The sequence below is a fragment of the Ambystoma mexicanum genome, chromosome 1q, assembly GCF_040938575.1.
Source record: "Ambystoma mexicanum isolate Mex_15411 chromosome 1q, UKY_AmexF1_1, whole genome shotgun sequence".
Classification (NCBI taxonomy): Eukaryota; Metazoa; Chordata; class Amphibia; order Caudata; family Ambystomatidae; genus Ambystoma; species Ambystoma mexicanum.
This window is the reverse complement of record NC_090922.1, coordinates 1,097,092,274-1,097,113,090: the sequence shown is the minus strand read 5'-3', so window position 1 is coordinate 1,097,113,090 and position 20,817 is coordinate 1,097,092,274. Positions and strand designations below refer to the sequence as shown.

The 20,817-nt window shown below is 47.5% G+C and overlaps 1 protein-coding gene across 3 annotated transcripts in view; it reads right to left on the bottom strand.

The window, feature by feature from the left end:
- The window catches only part of BTBD8 (BTB domain containing 8), a 2,362,893-nt gene that overhangs the window by 385,256 nt on the left and 1,956,820 nt on the right, over positions 1-20,817 (bottom strand). For all 3 annotated transcript variants that reach the window (XM_069641787.1, XM_069641786.1, XM_069641785.1), the window contains exon 16: positions 2,641-2,768. In XM_069641787.1, the coding sequence (XP_069497888.1) occupies positions 2,641-2,768 (128 nt within the window). The remainder of the gene's footprint in view (positions 1-2,640; positions 2,769-20,817) is intronic.

Below are 20,817 nucleotides of genomic sequence, written 5' to 3'. Positions count from 1 at the left end.
AATTGGGGAATGCACATCGTCAGGTTTAATTTGAGAGCTCTAGACCAAAGAGACACATTATAGCAGTCAGATCACCTCCTTCCGATTTTCAAGATAATGGCAGAAGTGTCAACTGAAGAGAAATGCAAACCTACTTGGCGTTCAATTATTTAGTGTACTCTGCATTAGGTCTACAAACCTTGGATAAATCACATCTATGCTACTTCAGTAATATCCCAAAACGGTGTCGCCAATGAAAATAAGTGTAATAAGAGGAAAACATCCACTCTATAAATAAAAGCTGGCTTTGAGATACCATTCCATCTGTACAACCAAATAATGGCCTCAGAATAAGCGCATTCCGAGTGTTTAACATTTATGGTGCAACATGTCAGGGAAATCATGTCATATATTGGGATATTAGAACAAAATCCCTTTATCTAAAAAAGCAGCAAAGAAAGCAATTTGATTTCAAGGAAAGCCATTTCAATATGTATGGGGACTGATCATCACAAACCTAATACAATACACAAGCATACGATAAAAATAAAATAATACGGCATCACGGCCCAGAAGAGGGCTGTATCATGTTATAACGGCCCACAGGTGAAGCAGAGGTTAGATGACAAGGATAAGAAATGCCAAGACCCATTACAGCATTCTTCCCCCAGGTCTTTCATCCAATTATAATATGGCAAAAACAGGTTAAAAACACATCAGAGACAAAACAGTTAATGAATCTAATAATTGCAGTTAGATTTGTCCTGGTGGAACGGAGGGCTGGGGAGATGCTGTGCATTGAGACGGAATGTTGGGAGTTTAAGATCCAGGTTTTTAACAGGGGTTAAGGTCTTCTGTTGTGACATTCTTTACAATGGCTCACCAGCAATACAATGTTATAATCAGGCATTAAAACCCTGGAAATGGTAACCAGAATTATGGGCTCAGGCGAAACCAAGGGTGCATATCGAGGGCAACGGACGAATACTTCTGTTGCAACCCCATCCTCCTACGTAGAAAGGCAAATGATAAAATGCAAAATCACAAATACATGTTACAAACAAAAGAAAAGAGTTGGATAAGATATGAAGAATCTTGAATCATTTTTCTGGCAGAATATTGGCTATGGAAGATACAGAGCGTTAAGGAGAAATATTGTGAGGGAAATATCAAGCTGTGAAACAATGGTAAATGCCCTGTGCTGAACCATTTTATTTATTTTTTGATTTCTTTTATTTTTTATTTTTTTTGGTAGTAAAATCAATTACACCTTTACAAAATAGATTTCCAAAAGAAAATGGAGTATAACTCAAAACATAATATTTATAAATCTTCAGTATCTCAACTCATTTGAATAAAAACAATTAGCATATCACAATATATCAACTATATTAAAAGAATTCTAAATGAGAGTATTTCAATACCTCATACACAGTCGCTTCTTTAGTTAAACATTTTCATACACACTAATAACAAAATAATCATATAAATAAGATTTGCTAGGCGTCAGAACCAATAGTGCTCGCCCTAGTAGGATCAAAACGAATTTCACTTTTGTATCCCTAAACCCATTATCAAGTTCCCCACAAGACGTCAGGGATTGCCCATATCCTAATGAATAACCATTACACCACTTTATAGACACATTGGCGGTGGCCACAGGTAGATGTTCTCACCTCGTTAATACCACCATGTGCCCAGTTAGAATGTTTCTTTCACCACACATTCTGTCATCAAGAACGGCCATTTGGGCCTACTCCATTCCATTTTGTATCCCATTATTCTTTTCCTTTAGGGCAGCCTCAATTATATTAACGAGTCTCACAGTAGCCATTATAATCGAATTGGTGAGAATCCAAACTATATGAAGTTCAGGGTACGAATTGGCTCCTATATATACTTGCCTAGACATGTCTGTCTTTGTAGTTCAAATTGAGTGCAATACAAGAATAAGTGCTCTAAGGTTTCTGTTTCATTTGGGTTCACAAAAAACCTACAGATATCTCCAACAACAGGACCTCCCTGTCCAAACAATTTACTGATGCGAATGCCCGTATGAATTAAGTCGAGTCGAAATCTCATATAGATCATCCGAGCTTTCTTATCAGGAAAGCACAAGAGATATCGACTACGTGGATTCTGTGGATGTTTAAATCTAGCATAGTTGGTGAAAGAACCATTGTTTACAATAGCCCACCAATGTTCCAATTATGGTTAAATTAACTAAATTGCTTAAATAAGGGGCATTTTGTTCTGACTCGTATTTGAGAAGAAGCATGTTTGTACCTGTAACTCCAGTTCTCTAGCATCTTTCATAGATTCACATAGATTCACATGCTTTAAATATTTGTTGTGTTATTCTGGATCTGAACCTTACACAATTTGCGAATTACTGGGTGTGGTTAAATATTCTGATTACTACATAATTTTCAAAGCTCTGCCACTGTCCTAGGACAAGTGGTGGAGGCAGCTGTGTGTGTGTGTGTGTGTGATTCAGGAAGGGGATACTGACTGACTTCCCTGCTCTCAAGCTGTACCATAGACTACTAGGAGATTACTTTACAGATGCAAGAGGATGGCTAAAAAATGGTACTATGTATCATGGCTTACATGCAATATTCAAGGATCATATATAAAATACCACAACTTTACTATATTTACCTTGTTTTTTTACAAGAGCAGGTGGTGCACTCTTTGCTCTCTGCTGTGCACTTCCATTCATATTCGATTTCTTCTTCGTTTTGGAGTTTTGCTCAATATGTCCTTTCCCATCGAGTATCTTTGTAAGGCTAAAATATACAAAACCTTATTTTACAATTGAATTCAGAAACTACTAAATATAGAGAGCAAACATTATTTGGCCAATAGAAGAAATATGCCCCTTTCTAGTTCATAGTCGGGGATCACTTCTGAAAGATAGACCTAGCTATAACTTTTGATGCAGAATGCATTTGTTCTATTAAGTCTTTTCAAGTAAATAAACAATTAACACATTAGTCCATTAAATCATTAAACCTTTACAAGGTGATACATGAATGGGTGTAACTATCAAATGTACTATTTCTTTCTTGAACCTGTGGAAAATCTATCAATTGGCCATTATAATCAACTACTGTTTATAGTTTCCAGAAGTAGAACAAATAGAAAAGAGAACACTAGTCACAAATTAACTTGTAGGGGTTTTTGACCTAATTTAACACCTAAATCGATTGTTTGTGCTGATTTTAAGGCTGCCACAGTCCAAAAGTGTGCAATAGGAGGAGGAACAAGCAATCCACCATTTTTGGATTAAGTCAAAAAGTAATTCTTTCAAGGCAACTCAAACCTGGAGTCCTCTTGAATTTGCTTTAATATTAAAATTGTATTGATATTTTCAGTAAGGTACAACACAAACAGTATTCATTGAAGGTGGTCAACTCGCTCTACAGAGGCCAAGTGTACACATATTTCATAGTTCGCTAAAGCCCAAAATCTGGTGTTGCAATTCTTTAACACATTCCAAATTTTGATGAACAAAAGTGCTGAATCGAATGACAAGTTCAAAGTTAGAGAAGTTTTAGGACTCATTCGTGAATGTCCAAGAAAATGTGCCAGATCCTGTTGAAGATACTATCTAGGTCCCTAATCCTGTAAAATGTTCTCTCGGTCAGCTGCATCTGACATTTTCGTCAGCCATGACTCAATATGAATTTGGAATTTTAATTTCTAGTTTCTCAGCAACAGCACCATAGCCACCATTAAGACAACTTATTGGATGCAATCCCTAAGAAAGAATAGAAGGTTCTGGCGCCTGTTGAGCTCAAGCCAGAAGGAAGTTAAAACAAAACTATGCAACATGACGGAAGAGTTGTGGGTTAACCACTTTAGCAAACTTTATAAGGAGTCTGGTCATAATGAGTCAGATGAACATACACAATTTATAATCACTTCCAAACCACTCATTTTTGAGGTGGTAGAGGCATATAAAGCAATTGGCGCCCAAAACCCAGACAAAGTGCCTGGTCTGGATAAAGTGCCTATGAACTTATTCAAGTCAGAACCTAGAATCTAGCCTCCCCTCTTGCAATGAAATAACTCAAATTATCATAATACCTGAGTCGTGAAGAAATGTACCCAATTCATAGAAAAAGGGGGCGAGAAGACCCCTCCAATTATTGCTCAATTTTACTTTTAGACTCGGGTGGAAAAATATTTGTAAAGGCAATATTGAGCAAGTTGAAAGCCTGGATTCAAGAAAAAAAAAAACATTAGCCATCTGCAGGAAGTCTTTCAAAGAGGGGCGAGTACAGTTGATAAAGTGCTTGAGGCTGAGCTTAATTGTGGAGAAATACGCTGCCCTTAAAAAAATGAACCTCTATGTGAGGTTCTTCGATCTGAGCACCGTGTTTGATTGTATGCCTAGGACAAAGCTATGGAAATACTTAAATGATCTAGAGATCTCTCAGTCATTGCACACAGCCAGCTTTCTTTTAAAAACTTTATTTGTTCATTTTACAATGACAAAACAACATGAACATTGAGTCCAAGACAAACAATGACCCACCGTGAGCATAAAGCATCTTAGAGAGGCAACATGCAATACAGGGAAAGCTATCCACAGTTCCATACAATATAGTTAAACCACAGCAGTATGCAAATACTGTACACATGGCGCCCTCAACTTAAGTGGGCAGGTGTGGAATTGCATCGTCGGAATAAATGCTGCCTCCATATCATGGCAGTACGTGATGTCCTGCAACCACATTTGCATGCTGGGCAAGTGGCAGATAGCCCTTCCATCAGGACATGATAACCCTCATGCAGGACACCACCAACAGCAAGCCAGTTAAGTGTCTGACTGCTGGCGGTAAGGTCCCCATACACCCCTGGAGCGCCACCATAGGATCATGAGCAAGCATTCCCCAATAATAACTGAAATCCTGGCCAACACGTCCACCCAGTTCCAGGAGACATGCAGACACTCCTGTTAGGCAGAATCCAGTGCAGTCCCCTTAGGGAGCACTACACCAGATTAGGACTACAGGTGAGAGCAATAAATCCCCTTTGGTACCAGTCTGTACCACAAAGATTTAGTTGGTAGCTGTGGCTGAGCAGTCAGACTTATCTCAAGAGAGAGATGAGCTGTATTCAGGGTTTACACAATAGGCCTACTGTACTATGGCACAAGGAAACACTGACCAAAGCTTTGTATTTAAAAAGTATATATATATATTTATTTTATATAAATTGTAGACCTGGTGAACCTGAGTGAAAACTGAGCAAAACGGCACAGTGACAACTACACACAAGGGATCCTCTAACAATTTCTCGCTAGGGAGGGAAAACACAAGTTATCTAGAAATAGGTTCTTATACACACTAACAACACTTCCCTTCAGTTGTGAACCAGTTCAGCAAGACAGTGCATCAGTATAAGCAATACTTTAAATGAAAACTAGGCAAAATGGCATTTCACAATGATTAGGCAGTGGGAAGGAAAGGGTAGTCATAAGAAAGGGTTGCACCACACAGTTTGAATGGAGAATCAATCTCGAGAAGGCAAGTCTAACAAATGTGACCAGAGTCAGTAGACCTGTGCCAGAGTTAGTGGAACAGGGCAAGAGCCCAGGAGCAAAAATGTTCTTTTAGCTGCAGTCAAGTCTTTGGTTAACGATGTTGAAAAGGTGGATGCAGAAAACGAAAGACAATGTTAAGAGAGAGGGGCGGCCGACCCAACAGGTAGCTAAAGGATTTAAAACACCTTTAGCACTACTGCGAAGAAAGGGCAGCCTGACGAAACAATGTACCTTAAAAGTGAAGAAGTGGCTCCTGCAGTGGCGGTTGTTGCTGGTAGTTCCTGCAGTTCGGGTGATCCAGCAGAGGAAGAGAGGCTCTCGTTGTGGAGGAAGGTTTGAAGTGCTGCACTACCCAGGGAAGAAACCAGCCGCAGTGCTACCAAACGAAGTTTAAAAGGTACACTCCTTTTAATCGCGGTCCGGGTCGATAGCTGCTTGGCTATCTGGTCTCCAAGTGCGGGGCACTGGCGATTCGACCACAGCAGGTTCGGGAAGGCAATGTGCAAACTGGTTGGCTCCACCAGCTCAAGGGAAGAAGGCTCTTGCAGATGAAGATCTCCTCTCGACGTGTGGGGAGAAGTGGTGAGACACTGCAGCAGGGCTTCACCAGTGGTGGTAGTCGTTGCAGATGTCTTTGGCTTCTCTCCTCTTTGGTTCCGTAGTTCTAGTGGCAACGTCTTTTTCTTCAGGACCCTGCTTTTATGCAGAAAGAGGCCCATTCATACAGCCTAGTTGTCACTCACACAGTGGAGTGGTCATCTTGGCGGGAGACCCTCCAGCCTATCAGGATAGAGTGCGACATGAGTTGCTGAGGCAACCCTGTCCAGGGGTCCTACTGCCCCTCCAACACAATGGACCCACCCCAGACTCAGTGGCGCCGGAAGGAGGGCTTCTGGGCAGAAGCCTGCCAAACGGATGAACAAAGGATCCCCGACCTGGGTTAGGATCGTAGAGAAAGACACGAGAAAGAAGGTATATTAAAGTTCTGACAAATAAAATCTACCGGAGCAAAGTTAATATTAAAATGCACCAGCGGTATGTTAGAGGCTGTCAGAAAAAGCGGTAGCCTCGAACAATGGGAAAATCCCATAGGGAAATATTTGCGGTCGAATATTTATGGTAGTAACCACTGCCACCAGCCAGAAACTTTGGAGAGAGGGACTTGAAGGTACCCCCTCGTAAATGAACATAGGAGCAAAACTAGTAACCCCTTCCAGTACCTCCACAGTAAGATGGTTTGTACTGGTTAAGTTAATAAAAATTGACTAGTAAAGTCAATGGGGACTTTACATGCCCTGGGAGACAGTAGTCAGCCCCAGGGTATGGAGTCTATGTTTGGGGGTCGCTACAACACCCCTGTGTCACTGCACTGAGGGTGCTGTGTAACACATGTGAATAAAGATGGTTCCTATGGGTGAGGGAAAATCCCATAGGCATTAAACCCAAAAATAGCCTAGAACACACATAGCAAAAATGCCTAAGAGTGGGGAAAAAGAGTCTCACTCTTAGCAGGTAAAAAGAAACAAACCCTTCAAATCCAGCAAAGCTGCAGGGGGACTCTCTAGGTAAGGGAAATTAGCCATAGAATGAGAATTCTCCCTAACAACTCTCAGGCCAAGAGAAGAAACCCCGCCGGACCAAAGCTGCACCTGGCACACGAGTTCAGGGTGGACGGAAATCGCTGAAGTTTTGCTGGGGTGTGGTACACGTGGTGTAAAAAATGATAATGGATCAGCTTAAGTTGGTAATTCAAGGACACTTTTTGCTAATCTTTGCTCATAATGTCCTTGCCAAGATCCCTCTCCCAACGCAGCTTCGGAAGTACAAGAAAATATCCAGGAAGGAGGACCCACCCCTATCCCTTGCCTGTGGCAGTGAGATTAACGCATCTTCTACAAAACAATCGACAAAGGAGAAGATCAGCAGTTTTTCCACCCACTTTAAATAAGCCTTCTCCCATGTGATAGCCATGCCGGCAACATGCCTAACAGGAAGCAGCGGCAAGTACAAAGGGTCAATACCCAGCTTGCCCACCACCTCCGGCCAGATCACGCAGGTAACTTTCACAAATCTATGTGATCCGACCGCGCCTGATTTTACTGCAGCCCGAAAGTTTGCATGAGAAAGGTGCGAACCACCAAAAGTTTGCACGTTTCTCAGGCGAACACACGTACATACCCACAACCCCACCCACACCCACAACACACCCATGACACAGCCCCACCCACACCCACACCCCCAACATAAACAAACCCCACTTACCTTTTTCTTTACACTGAGTCCCTGCAGCGCCAGTTCCCTTTCACTTCCATGAATCGGGACCAGCGCCGGAGGGTCCTTTTCTTTTTTTTTCTTTTACAGGGGCTGCAAGGGTTTCCCCTGCAACCCCCCGCTCACTATACTGTAAAATATACTGTAAAGTATAGTGAGCGGGTGTTGCGGGGGTCACCCCCGCAGCCCCCGTTTTTTTCATTTTTTCACAGGTGTGCTGCGGGGCTGTCCCCTGCAACACCCCACTCACTATACCACACAGTATACTGTCCCACACAGTATACTTACCTGCAATGCAACCGCCAAAGGTTTGAACTTTTGGTGTTCGAACCTTTGGTGGTAGCATTTTTAGAACTTTTTGTTCATGCAACCGTTTAGATATGGTCTTTTTGTACAATACCACTGCACTATATGCAGAGATCCAGACACCACCCCCGACGCCCCAAGAACCACGGAGCATAAGAGGTTAGGGGCAGCCAGCAACCTTCCTATCGGAACATGAGGATGGACAAAGTGCATGCAATACCAATGCGCCAAATAGTGTCCTTCGCCGCCCAGTAATAGCCGGCAGGGACAACCCCACTTTCTCATAGCGTCAGCATGGCATAAGCTACCCTGGCCTGTTTCCCAGCTCAGATTAGGTCAAGGATAATGCCCTGCAATCGAAGAAAGAAGCAGAGGAAAGAAACAATGGAATATTAAGGAATAGATAGAGGAATTTAGGGAGAATAATAATTTTCAACAACAACATAAGAGGGAGAGCTCGCCACCTTGCCACTAGATCCTGAAAAGATCCAATAGCTCTTGCATAATTATCTTGGAACAGATTGTCCTGGTCGCGTGAGATCTCCACCCCCAAGTATCGAACTCCTGCCGCCATCTTTAAATGCCACCGTCCCATCGGTAAGGGGGAAAACTATGATTTTCTGCGATTGATCCTCAGCCCTGAGAACTCCCCAAACTTTACCACCTGGCACATCACGGGGGACAAATTGTGTACAAGGTCCCTAAGGAATAAAACCACATCATTTGCATATAAGGAGATAATCAATCTATGCAGACCCAGCTGTAACCCCACTGAATATGCCATCCCCGTAAGGTGGCCGCCAAGGGCTCCATTGCTAGAGCAAAAAGGTACTGGGACAATGGGCAAACCTGCCCAGGCCAAGTTTCCAGAGAACGGCGAATAAGTAGGGCCATTCGACAGAGTCAATTGCCTTTTCGGCATCCAACAGCAAAGCAACCGCCTTAGACTCCAGCACCAATGCAGACAGGCCATACATTGTGTTCCTGCCAGGTACAAACCTAGCCTGGTCTGCAATCACCAACCCGGGCATCAGAGGAAGGAGTCGGTTGGCCAGCACCTTAGCAAAAATCGTATTATCCACATTGATTAAGGATATCTGCCGGAAGAGGCGCACTCCTTGGTCAGCTTCCCTTTCTTATGCAGTAGAATAACATTAGCCTCACATAACAAAGGGGGGAGAGACCCCAAGGTAAGTGATTTGGTATATACCCGCAAAAACACAGGAGGAAGTATGGGAGCATAGGCCTTGTAAAACCTCCCAGAAAGGCTGTCAGGCCCAGGGGACTGTGAGAAATCTGATGGTATTCACACTCCTCAACCCCTTGGATCTTCTACGCAGGTGGCCAGGGGGAGGCCATCGCTATTGGATCCCGAACCAGGAAGGAGAGAAGCGAGGCAGGATCACCTGGGTGGAGGGTCCTTGGGGACTCGGAGTGGGGTACCTTTAGGCGAGACATGGTATCCCCCCTTTCCCTACCAACGACCAACCCATCCCCAAACTTTACGGGCTATTGTAAAATAGCGCCCATCAATTCCCCACCATTGACACTTGACAGTACTTGGACGAAGAAGAGGCAACTAATACCAATGAAGACTAAGCTCTTTTACCAATGTAGTACTGGGACGAGGAGAAGTGAAGGCCAGGCATGGCCCTTTAATTGGGGTCAGGTAAGGCTGAGTGATCATCCACACTTGCAGCCTGTTAAAGGGCTGCAGGAGTATGATATGATCTAGCATTTATAACACGCCTGTACACAAGTGTTTCTAAGCGACACAAGACAAGGGAGGGAAGACATAGGGAGGGCAAGACAAATTATCCCACTAGGCCTTGTGTCATTCAGATTGTGCAAGTGCGACAACGAGAAGGAGAGGGGGAAAAGTGCAAGGGAGAGGATGGGGGAAGTGCGATCGAGGCAGCACGGTTCTGAGTAAGTGAAGCCAGGGCAGCGCGGCTCTGGGTAAGCGCAAGGAGGGAGAGGGACTGTAGGCATTACAGTTACAGCCCCTAAGTGTGCGGTAGGCCAGGAGGCCGTGCAGAGGAAGACTGGTCGTGGAGAAGCCTGGTACCCAGTGTGACTCTGAGGGAACCAAGCAACCAGTCGGCAAGCAGACAGGTAAGTTAGCAAGGGAACGAGAACGAGAAGGAAGGGGAGAAAAGGAGTGTCTTGACCTGCTTCCGGAACCTCAGGTGGTCTGGCTCAACTCTGAGGGGGGCAGAAAGGCCCTTTCAGAGGGAGGCACCTGCAGAGGAGAGAGATCTTCCCCACACACTCTGCTTGGAGAAGCGTCTGACCCTTAAAGAGTTTGAGGTAGTTGAGCAAAGAGCTCTAGTAGGAAGGTATTTCGGAAGAGAGAGTTGCACGTAGTGCAGGCTCGGCCCCAGAAAGCCTAGTGGATGATGCAGAGGGTATTGAACTTGATCCTAGCAGCCACCGGGAGCCAGTGGAGAGATTTAAGGGCTGGAGAGATATGGTCCCTGGGCTTTAGGCCAAGGATACGTCTTGCAGTCCTGTTCTGGATTAGTTGCAGGGGGCGAAGAGTAGAGGTAGGCAGATTGAGAAAGAGGCTGGTACAGTAGTCCAGCCTGGAGAGAACCAGGGCTCTGGAACAGTGAGCATTTGGGGGAAGGTGAGTAAAGGAAGAATACCTCGGAGGAGGTGCAGCTGGAAGTGGGCCTTTTTGGCAAGATCTGTGATGTGAAGAGAGAAGGAAAGAGTGGAGTCGAAGATGACACCAAGATTTGTTGCCTCACAGGAATGCGAGGGTAGAGGGCCCAAGGAGGGCGGCCAGAGTGAGAGAGGGAAAACGGGAGCAGGGGTCCCAATAAGAAGGATCTCTGTCTTACTGGCATTAAGGTAAAAATCGTTGGAGGTGCACCAATCCTGACTCACGGCTAGACAGCCAGTAATGAGTGAGGGCAAAGATGAGGCTGAGGGAAGCCTGAAAGAGCCGAGTGTCATCCACATAACACTGAAAGTTAGAGGAGAAGGTGGAGGTCAGGTGGGCTAAAGTGGCCAGATAGACATTGAAGAGCCAGGGTGAGAGGATAGAGCCCTGCAGGACACTACGTGTGGAGAGAGAGGTGGTGGAGAGGAAGGACTCAAGTTGGGCCTGGGTGGGACGGTGCTGGAGGAAGGCTGTCAGCCATGCCAGGGCCTTATCCGTGATGCCCAGGTCCACCCAGAGTCAGTTGATCAGGGTGGCAGGATTGATCCTGTTGAAAGCAGAGAAAAGGTCAAGGAGGATGAGGACAGAGGGGGAACTGGAGTCGAGATTCGAGAGCAGATCTTCACGAGTGTTCAGTAGAGCAGTTTACGTGCCTCTGGCTGCTCTGAAGCCAGATTGATGGTTATGGAGACAACCAGCAGATTCAGTGTGGAGAGTAAGCTGGGAGATGGACAGCTTTTCCAGGAGTTTGCCCAGGAAAGGGGTGATAGAAATTGGGCGGTAGTTTGCCAGACATGTAGGATCGGCAGAAGGATTTTTTAGGAGAGGGTGCACAAGGGAATGCTTGAGGAGAGAGGGGAAGATCCAGTGACAAAAAAGTGATTGCAGAAATCAGCCAAGGCTGGAGCAAGGGTGACAATGTGGTCCTTGATGGTTCTGGAGGAGCAGGGGAGAACCTGTTTGGACACTTTGATATATCAAACTTATCTAGAGACATCGTCAGGTGTTGTCAGAAAGAATGAGGATAAAGGAAGAGGAGAGGGAGAGGTGGCCAAAGGGGGCCTGAGAGAGGGAGAGGAAGAGGATAACGAGGACAGGCTGTCCTGAGTTTTAGTGGTGAAATGAGAGGCCAGAGCAATAGAGGGCCTGGGATGGAACAGGAGAGGTGGAGACTGCAGTAGGATTGACCAGCTCCTTGCAGATTTTAAAGAGTTTGGCTGGGTTGTTAGGGGCTGCAGAGACACAGGCTTGGATATGGACCCGCTTTCTTGAGAGGGCAAAGAGTCTGTATTGCCTTTGGAGCAGGCCAGTTTGGCAGAGGATGCGCCCAAAGCCTTCCACTTCCTCTCAGCCACCCAACACTAGTGATTCAGGGCGGCGAGGTCAGAATCATACTAAGAGTTGCACTTGGAGGTTTGATCAGACAGGGGCAAGGATGTCTCGAGAATTGGAGATAGAGAGATGCAGGTTAGAGAGGTATGTGTCTGAGTGAGAGTCAGTTGTAGGAGTAGGAGGAGCAGAGAAGGTAGAGGTAAAGGCGTACGCTGACACCCACTTCATTGGCCGAATGTCCGAGAAGGAAGGTGGCAGTGTTGGGGCATGCTTTGCTTGAGACAAAAGAAGTTTCAGGTGAGAGGAGAGCAGAAAGTGGTCAGTTTAAGAGAGAGGAGTGGTGTGAGGGATGTCTGAGGAGATGAGTACATCCAAGGTGTGTCCGGCAGAATGTGTCGAACCAGAGGGTAGAATGGAAAGGGAGAGAGGGTCGCACAGGTTGCGGAAGAACCCAGAGGAGGGATTAGAAGCATCCAGGTGGATGTTGAGGTCTCCGGGGAGAAGTTGGTCGAGGCACGGAGAGAAGAAGAGAGGTCAGCCCATTCTGAGAGGAAGAGGGTGGCCATAGTCAGAGAGAGGGCAAGAAAGATAGAGATCCTGCAGACTAGGCATTCAAATGAGTTGGTCTGCATAGGAATGACAGAGGCAGGGACCCACTGCGGAAAGATCAGGGACACTCCACCTGATGGCCGGTTGGTTCTGGGGTTGGAGAGGATATTGTAGCCCTCAGGGAGGATAGTGTGAAAACTTGTGACAGAGCTGGCTGTGAACCATATCTCGGTGAGAGCAAGGACATCCAGGTCAAAGTCTTTGAGGAGGTGGCAGATCTCAGAGACAGCAGAGCGAGAGTTGAGAGTAGCTATTTGGAGCAGGTTGCCACATTTGAAAGACTTCCGAGGTGGGGTGCAGGAGTACACCCAGCGGTAGAGGGGCCCGAGAGTGGGCAAAGGCAGTATACGGACGTGGCATAGGGGCCAGAGCAGAGGAGGAGGTGGGTGCCAGAGAGGCAGTGGAGGAGGCAGGATGTGGCAGAGAGGCTAGAGAGGTGTAAGAGAGGGAGTGGCAGGAGAAGGGAGGAACTTGATGAGACATGGGAGACCCCGATCAAGGAGGAGGAGATTGGCCTGAGAGCAGTGGACCGTGACAGTACCATTTAGATAGACATTGAGGATGGTCTTGGAGGAGTGGAAGGGGGCCATGAGGACCTCCCACTGGGTGCCACCATTAATGGGGGAGGAGGAGAAAGGAGAGCGAACCGAGAACATAGGAGGGGTCCATACGTCTGGAGAGGGAACAACAAAGAGGATGTCAGTGATAGTCTGTCTGGAGGAAGCACTGATGTGGGTATCAGTAAATGGAGCCCAACCCAGTGGGGAGGGGGTACGACAGGAGAAGGACCAGGAAGCGGGCGTCACGACCCTCGCCCAAAAACCCCTCTGGCAAACCCATTGGCCAGGTGGAGTCAGGATTCGGGGCTCTAGAGCCTGGCATCCTCTTCAAAAGCCCTCATGGGGCCAGTCCTGGAACCCATGGAGCCAGGCTCATACACCATGAAAAACAATGTGCTTGGGAACTACTTTATTGTATTGTCAGCCAACATGTAGGCATCCACATAGCTTGGTTCCTAAGAACCAAGCTATGCGGTCTAGTGTTTTGGGTGTGGTAGCCTAGAGACTACTTTACCTGGACTATTTTGATGGGGCTATTTAAACCACACCCGAGCATGACAACACGCTTCGCGTTACTTTGCAGCTTGCAACGTGTTGCTCACCGTGTCCAGCTATTCCCACGAACCCTGGAGAAGCAGAACTTGCAAGGAGACAAAAGGAACATCATTAGCAGCAGCATCTTATCTGCAGTCTTCATCTTTAAACACTCGCAGCTACTGAGAACAGCTTCCTCGAATCTGCACGCCTCCCGGACAGAACGACCTGAAAGAGGAAGATAGAGGTAACATTAAAGAAAGCAGTAGAGACATTTACAAATTACGAACTGCTCAAAAAGCTTATCTGGCTGGTCGCCTCTCGGCTGGCACCACTCCGGACATTCCACTCGCGCTGAAGAACACTGCCACCTACAAGGAAGGAAAACAAAGATTAGCAAAGGCAAGACTTTGCAGCGCTGCGCATAGCGCTTACTTACTGCATCATAGCGCTCTTAATGCGCCATCATTTACCAGCGGGGCTCAACCAAGCCAGTTCGCCGCGCTGAAGCTCCGCATACCTAAGGGAGAAAAAGAACCTTGGAGAAGCAGAACTTGCAAGGAGACAAAAGGAACATCATTAGCAGCAGCATCTTATCTGCAGTCTTCATCTTTAAACACTCGCAGCTACTGAGAACAGCTTCCTCGAATCTGCACGCCTCCCGGACAGAACGACCTGAAAGAGGAAGATAGAGGTAACATTAAAGAAAGCAGTAGAGACATTTACAAATTACGAACTGCTCAAAAAGCTTATCTGGCTGGTCGCCTCTCGGCTGGCACCACTCCGGACATTCCACTCGCGCTGAAGAACACTGCCACCTACAAGGAAGGAAAACAAACATTAGCAAGGCAAGACTTTGCAGCGCTGCGCATAGCGCTTACTTACTGCATCATAGCGCTCTTAATGCGCCATCATTTACCAGCGGGGCTCAACCAAGCCAGTTCGCCGCGCTGAAGCTCCGCATACCTAAGGGAGAAAAAGAGACATTTTAAACAAAGAAAGGCATGCAGGATAGCAACAAAACTAAAGAACAGCAATAAGACCTACCTGAACAATATCAAACGGGCCGGCGTCAGTGAAGTAACTGGACTGCACTCGCCATGAAAGACAACGCGCTCCTGCAAAGAAGGCAGGACCGAGAGCACGCCTATTTCTACCACAAGGTGAGGAGAGGGTGCCAGAGGGACTGAAATCATACGGGGGTGGAGGGAGGATACTTACCCCAGTCGGTCAGTCTTGAACACAGTCCTCCTGTATATTCAGGCAGAACCTTCCCCGCAGACCACATCAGGGCAAAGCTGAGAAGCATACCAGCGAGTAACCCGACTGGGTGGCGTCCCTGTGGATACCAGGTGAGCGTAACAGCGGGTCCAGGAACCAAAGGAATCTCCAACATGGCGTGGGAGTGGGGACTCCCTGTAGCAGACTGGGAAAGATGAAGGAAGCCGTGCTGGAAGGCTGCCCCTTTCCTTCATATTCAACATGCTCATTCCCCTGTGGTAGAGGACCACCCTAGCAGTGTGAGGGGCAGAAACTAGAGCCCCAACACTGGAGGAAGAAGGCTGTGTGAGCCACTGCAGCACCAACCTTTAAAGCGACCTGTGAGTTTCTGGTAATTGAGACACCATGTACCCGTGTGTGAATTTAAGCATTGCTCAACTAAAGTGAAACAAACAACTATACCTGTCCATTATCTAACGGAGGGAAATAATTGTATCGGAGCGGTCGCGTGTGGCAAGGAACATATTTTCGAAAGTCTCTGAACAAATCAATTAAAGTGAAATGAACAGTTATATTTGTCAACTATAAAACAAAGGAGAATATTTTGCATTGGAGTGGTCGTGTGTGGCAAGAAATCTGTTTTCTAAATTTCTGCACATTGAACAATCATTTAATGTGAAACAAACACTTATTGAACCACACGATTAAGGCAAAATTAACCCAAGTTAAAGGCTTAATTATTGAATGCCGAATTGAATTAAAACTTTGCTACTAACTAGATGAAAGCTAAAAGAAGGAGAGGAAACTTAAATCCAAGCAAACCATCATACATTGAAGTACTAAAATTAATATTATTCTAAACCAACCACAGTATGTTGAAATATAATATAATTTGAAAGGCACATGCAACCAAAGATACTGAAGCTGGATTTAAAGTGACATTTTCAAAAGGTGTGAAATCTACAAAAGTATCCCACTGGTGTATTTGATAACAACATTTAACTAAACTGTGCAAGACGAGGACATTTGGTGTTTCCTTTTGAAGTGTGGCACGTGGAGCTTGGGGAAGGGAACCCTGAGCTCTGACGAGTAACATTTCTTGGGAAAGGGAGCTGAAAGAAAGCTGCAAGCTGGAAGAAGCTCAGGACTTTGTGTTAAACACTGGCCTCATTACGAGTATGGTGGTAGCCATGCCCTTAACAAGGGCATGGCTGCCTCCATACCAGGATCCAGCTCTGGGTTCCTTCAATGAGGAATTACTGGGCAATTCCAACCTTGGAGGACCCGGTAATTCCTCATTGAAAAAACCCATCCCCATTGCCATTTGACCCCCCATAGGGCTCAATGGGAATGGGGAGGGAGCTAATAACGGGCCCGTTATTAGTTCCCTGAACCCCTTGCGGGACCCGCTAAGGACGTCTGGTCTGACCAGACATTCTGAGCGGGTCCCACAAGGGAACCTCGTAATAGGGCATCCCGTAATGAACGGTGCCGTTCCCGTACCGGCACTGTTCATTACGGGACCGCCAGGGTCGTAATGAGGCCATGGGTTTCTTTTTGGTTGTTGACATCCCTACACATTGTATGGTTATAGTTGTGAGGGCAAGCATAGGTTTTGGACACAGACAGATTCCTAAATTGAACTCTTTGACTCAGACTTTCCTTAGTTTTATACAGGTAGGGAAATCCCACCTCAGCATAGGGCAAGTTAGGTCTTTTTCCATCCTGACATTTAAGTTAATAAAACTGATCGTTTTGAATCTGTTGTCTGTGTCCTCCTTCATGATGCATTTACAGGACTTACCCCGGGAAGCTCTTTGATAGCCGCCACAATCTCTGCTAATGATACCTAACGATTAATAGTCTCTTGAGGTGGGGGGTCTACCTCTATGTCTTCCAGATAGCACTCCAAGTTTGCCTCGTCCTGCGTGTAGAAGGAGGCGTAAAGGCAAAATGCCACTGCAATATCTTTCTCGGCATAAAGATGTCTCCCATGGGGATCTCTGATGCACGCTACATGCGGAGGTCTCCTGTTCGCTAACAGCTATCAGCACAGTAGGGCCCTGGGTTTCTGGCCTTCGCTGTGCAGAATGACCCTGATAGCGGAACTTGACCACCCTGTCAGCATTCGCCCCAAACCCATCCAGCTCCTGTCGTAGCGTACCCAAAATTGTGTGTCCGCCCAGGATGCGTAATCACCCTCTTGCTGCCTCAGGAGCACCTCGCTAGCCGATAGGTTGGTCCTGATCAGCCGGAGAATACCATTTTGTTTGCCCATACAAACATCCCCTGATGTAACACTTGAAGCAATCGCAGAGCACCCCCTGCAAGGAGACAGAGCCATCATTATGTGAAAAAAATGGCACAATTTCATCATGTCATTTCTGGCAGAAGAGGGCATCAGCGCATCAGGCTTGAAGCGCAAGGTGTAGCCCCCCTACCGCCCTCACCAATCAAGCACTCCAAAACAACTGGCAAATGATCAGAAAGAGTTCAGGGGAGAATCTGACTATTGCCCAAAGAAACGGCACTGCCTCGGGACACCAACAGGTAGTAAAGCCTAGAGCAAGAACAGTGATCCCAGGAGTGAAAGGTGTAATCATGTACATACTGGTGCTGCATCCTCAAACATCCACCAGATTATAAGCAGCACATATATCCCTCATTTGTTTACTCGCTTTGGATTGGGGACCCTGGACAATCCCAGATCTATCAAAAATCAGATCCAGCACCGTATCCAGGTCCCCACCCCACACAACGGTGGTGCCTTGACACCCAGCCAGGATCATCACCCAGTCCAAGTAATTGGTGCTATCTACATTCGGCCCATAAGTGTTGACCAGCGGTACTCTCACCCCTTCTAGGACGGCACAAACCAACAGGGCCCTTCACCCCCCATCTTCCCTTGCCACCAAGACTAGCCTGAATTTAGCAGCTTTGTTAATCAGTATCGCTACACCCCTTGCATAGGAAGAGTACGAGGAATATCTATGGCAACCCCAGTGAGAGGCTCAGCGAGACTCTGAGGAAGAGGTAAAATGAGTATCCTGGATGAATGCTACATCTACCGTATATCTGCACAGATACTGGACAACCTTCCTAACTTTAGGGGGCTGATTACCACCTGATCTTCCATGTGGCTACCTCAAAGGCCATCCCCCCTGGCTATTGAAATCCATGGACGCAGCCCCATCCTCCTAGCCAAATATAGTGAGTTTCCAGAAATGGTATGCCAGTGAGCAACTGCACAAGGACTGACTCAAAAACATCAACAAAAACCCAACAACATTGCTGACCCCTGGAACCCAACAACATTGCTTGCCCCCCCCCCCCCCCAACACGGGCAACCCCAATCCACCCGCTCTACCCTACCAAAATACAAACATTGAACTAGTGCTGCACTCTAGGCGCTTGCATCCAGCCCGGCACGAGTCGGCTCAAACCACCACAGGATAGACAAAAAGACCAGGGCGGCCCAAACTGCTGGACAATGAGCTCCCACCATTCAGCGGCCAGCGGTCAACCATCCGGGCACACCCCTATCCTACAACATCCAATGTTCAACTTTCAGAGGTCCTCCCGGCTCTGATTTCTAGCACCATTCCGGGGTCGCAAATTATTTGGACGATGTGCTCTGCCAGTCCCGTCAAGGAAGGAGCTTGCAGACTCAGGAGACATGAAAGATGGACTCTTACCCTCATATTGAATCCAAAGCTTTGCGGCGAGCAACATAGGACCTTGACACCTACACGGCGGACGAGAAATCCGGGAAGACTTGGAACTTATCGCCATCATACTGGAGTTCCCTGTTCTGCCTTGCCAAACGAAGAAGAGTGTCAAGATCCCGGTAATTCAATAGACGAGCTATGACGAGGCAGAGGGGAGCCCCAGGCAACCGCCGGTATGCATTGCGCCCCCTTGACAACAAAGAAAAAAGGTCAGTGTCACCAAAGAGAGCTGTGCAGAGGCACTCTACAAACCCTTCCATTCCGGTTAGACCCCGACGCTCTCGGATTGCCACCAGCCTGATGTTATTCCTGCGGGCCCGACCCGCCAGGACCTAGTTCTTGGCAGAGACCGACTTGAGCTGTACTTCCAAAGCTGACACTGTGGCTGTAAGCAACACAAAGCTGTCCTCAATCCCAGACACGCTGTGCTCTACCACATCCAAACAATCGCTGTGTTTATCCAGCCGGTGTTGCAACATATCGACCTTCGATTTGAAGAATGCAAATCCAATTTGCAGTCCAATCCACCAATACCAGCCTTGAGATCCAGTAGTATAGCCCAGATGTGTACCCTCGGCTCTCGGGCAACTGCCCCAGGAACAGACTTCATGGATAAGGATGGGCTTGGGAGTCCTGGAGGATGAGCCCCCTTCAATGGTCAGGTTTTTCTGTTAGTTGTTCGGTCTTCACCATTGTAGTGCCCTGGGAGCACAGGCGACAGACACTACAGTAAACCAAGCAAAGCAACCCTTGAGCAAGCAGAGACGTTCAGGTGCAACCCAAGATGCATGTCCACATAGTCAGTCCGTTCCACCCAGGAGCTGCCGCTTGCAGGGTGCCAGAACCTCTCCACACGCCACCAATCAAGACAGGACTGATTCCACAAATAAAGAATGTCAAACGAGCCACTGCCCCCCCTCTCCAGGCCGTCAGTACCACACTGCGAGTGGCTCTGCAGGATATGTATGCAGGCCCAGGGGGCCCCCGCAGAGGAAGCCGGCAGCCAATGCAACCAGAAGTGACAACACCAAACCTCTGAATCCAGGTGCAGCAAAGCCACAATTCCCAGAAGCGGGCAGCCTCCAAGCCGCCACTGCCCGCCCCCAACCACTGTAGTTCACTTGTGGGACTCAGGAAGGGCTGCCACCCTGGAGGGGAGGGGGAGGGAGGCTAGCAGGCACAGGCCAGCAGGGAGGCACTAGATGGGGGTGACTAATACACCTTTATGACCGCAATGAGCAGCTGGAGGGCTCCAGACTGTCACCACCCACCACTCTCAGGTCATTGCTACACCGATCAACACCCAAGGTAAGCTGCTCGAGGATCCAACCCAGCCGGCTAAGGCTCCGCCTGTCGATTGGGTGGGAGGCTAATCTCCCAGACCCCAGCTGACCTCCCAACCCGGCAAAGCCAGTGGTGCTGAGGGTCATCTCCCCGCTGTCCGCCATGGATTCAGGGCTGATGCCCCATCCACAGCACTGCGGGCCAGACTACCTCCGCTCCGGGCTCCTCCTTATTGTGCCTTCATGCGGTACTCCAACCACTCCACCAGGCAGTCAGGCTGTGCTCCAAGCCACTGTCCATTCCAGCCCAAGCAAATGCTACAGCCCGGGACTCACCCGCTCCCCCAAGGCTCCAACTGTGAGCCAGCCCACTGCTAAGGCTGCAGCCTCAGCCTCCCACCTCGGCCTGCCAAACAGACCTTGCAAGGGCCCAGAGCCGCTCCTTTGCCACCAGATCTGTCCCCTCCTCATCAGCAAATTTGCCACCATGCAGGTCTTCTTAGCTTTAGACCCCTGCAGGCGTCTTCACATACCAACGAGCCACACCGTACTGCTATTAATCAGCATTTATGTGAGCCGACACACAGAGCTCAAAGAGAGGCCGCCATTCCTGAATGGGCTCTCTAGCACCCCTGCTCACAGCCAACCATGAACTATATAGTGGTTATGAGGCAAAAGTCAGATGGGGGCTGGATGGAAAAACAACTGAGACATTTAAGACATGCCAAGGGTGCCTACTAGCGTCAAAACGGCTCTGCCTATTTACCAATGA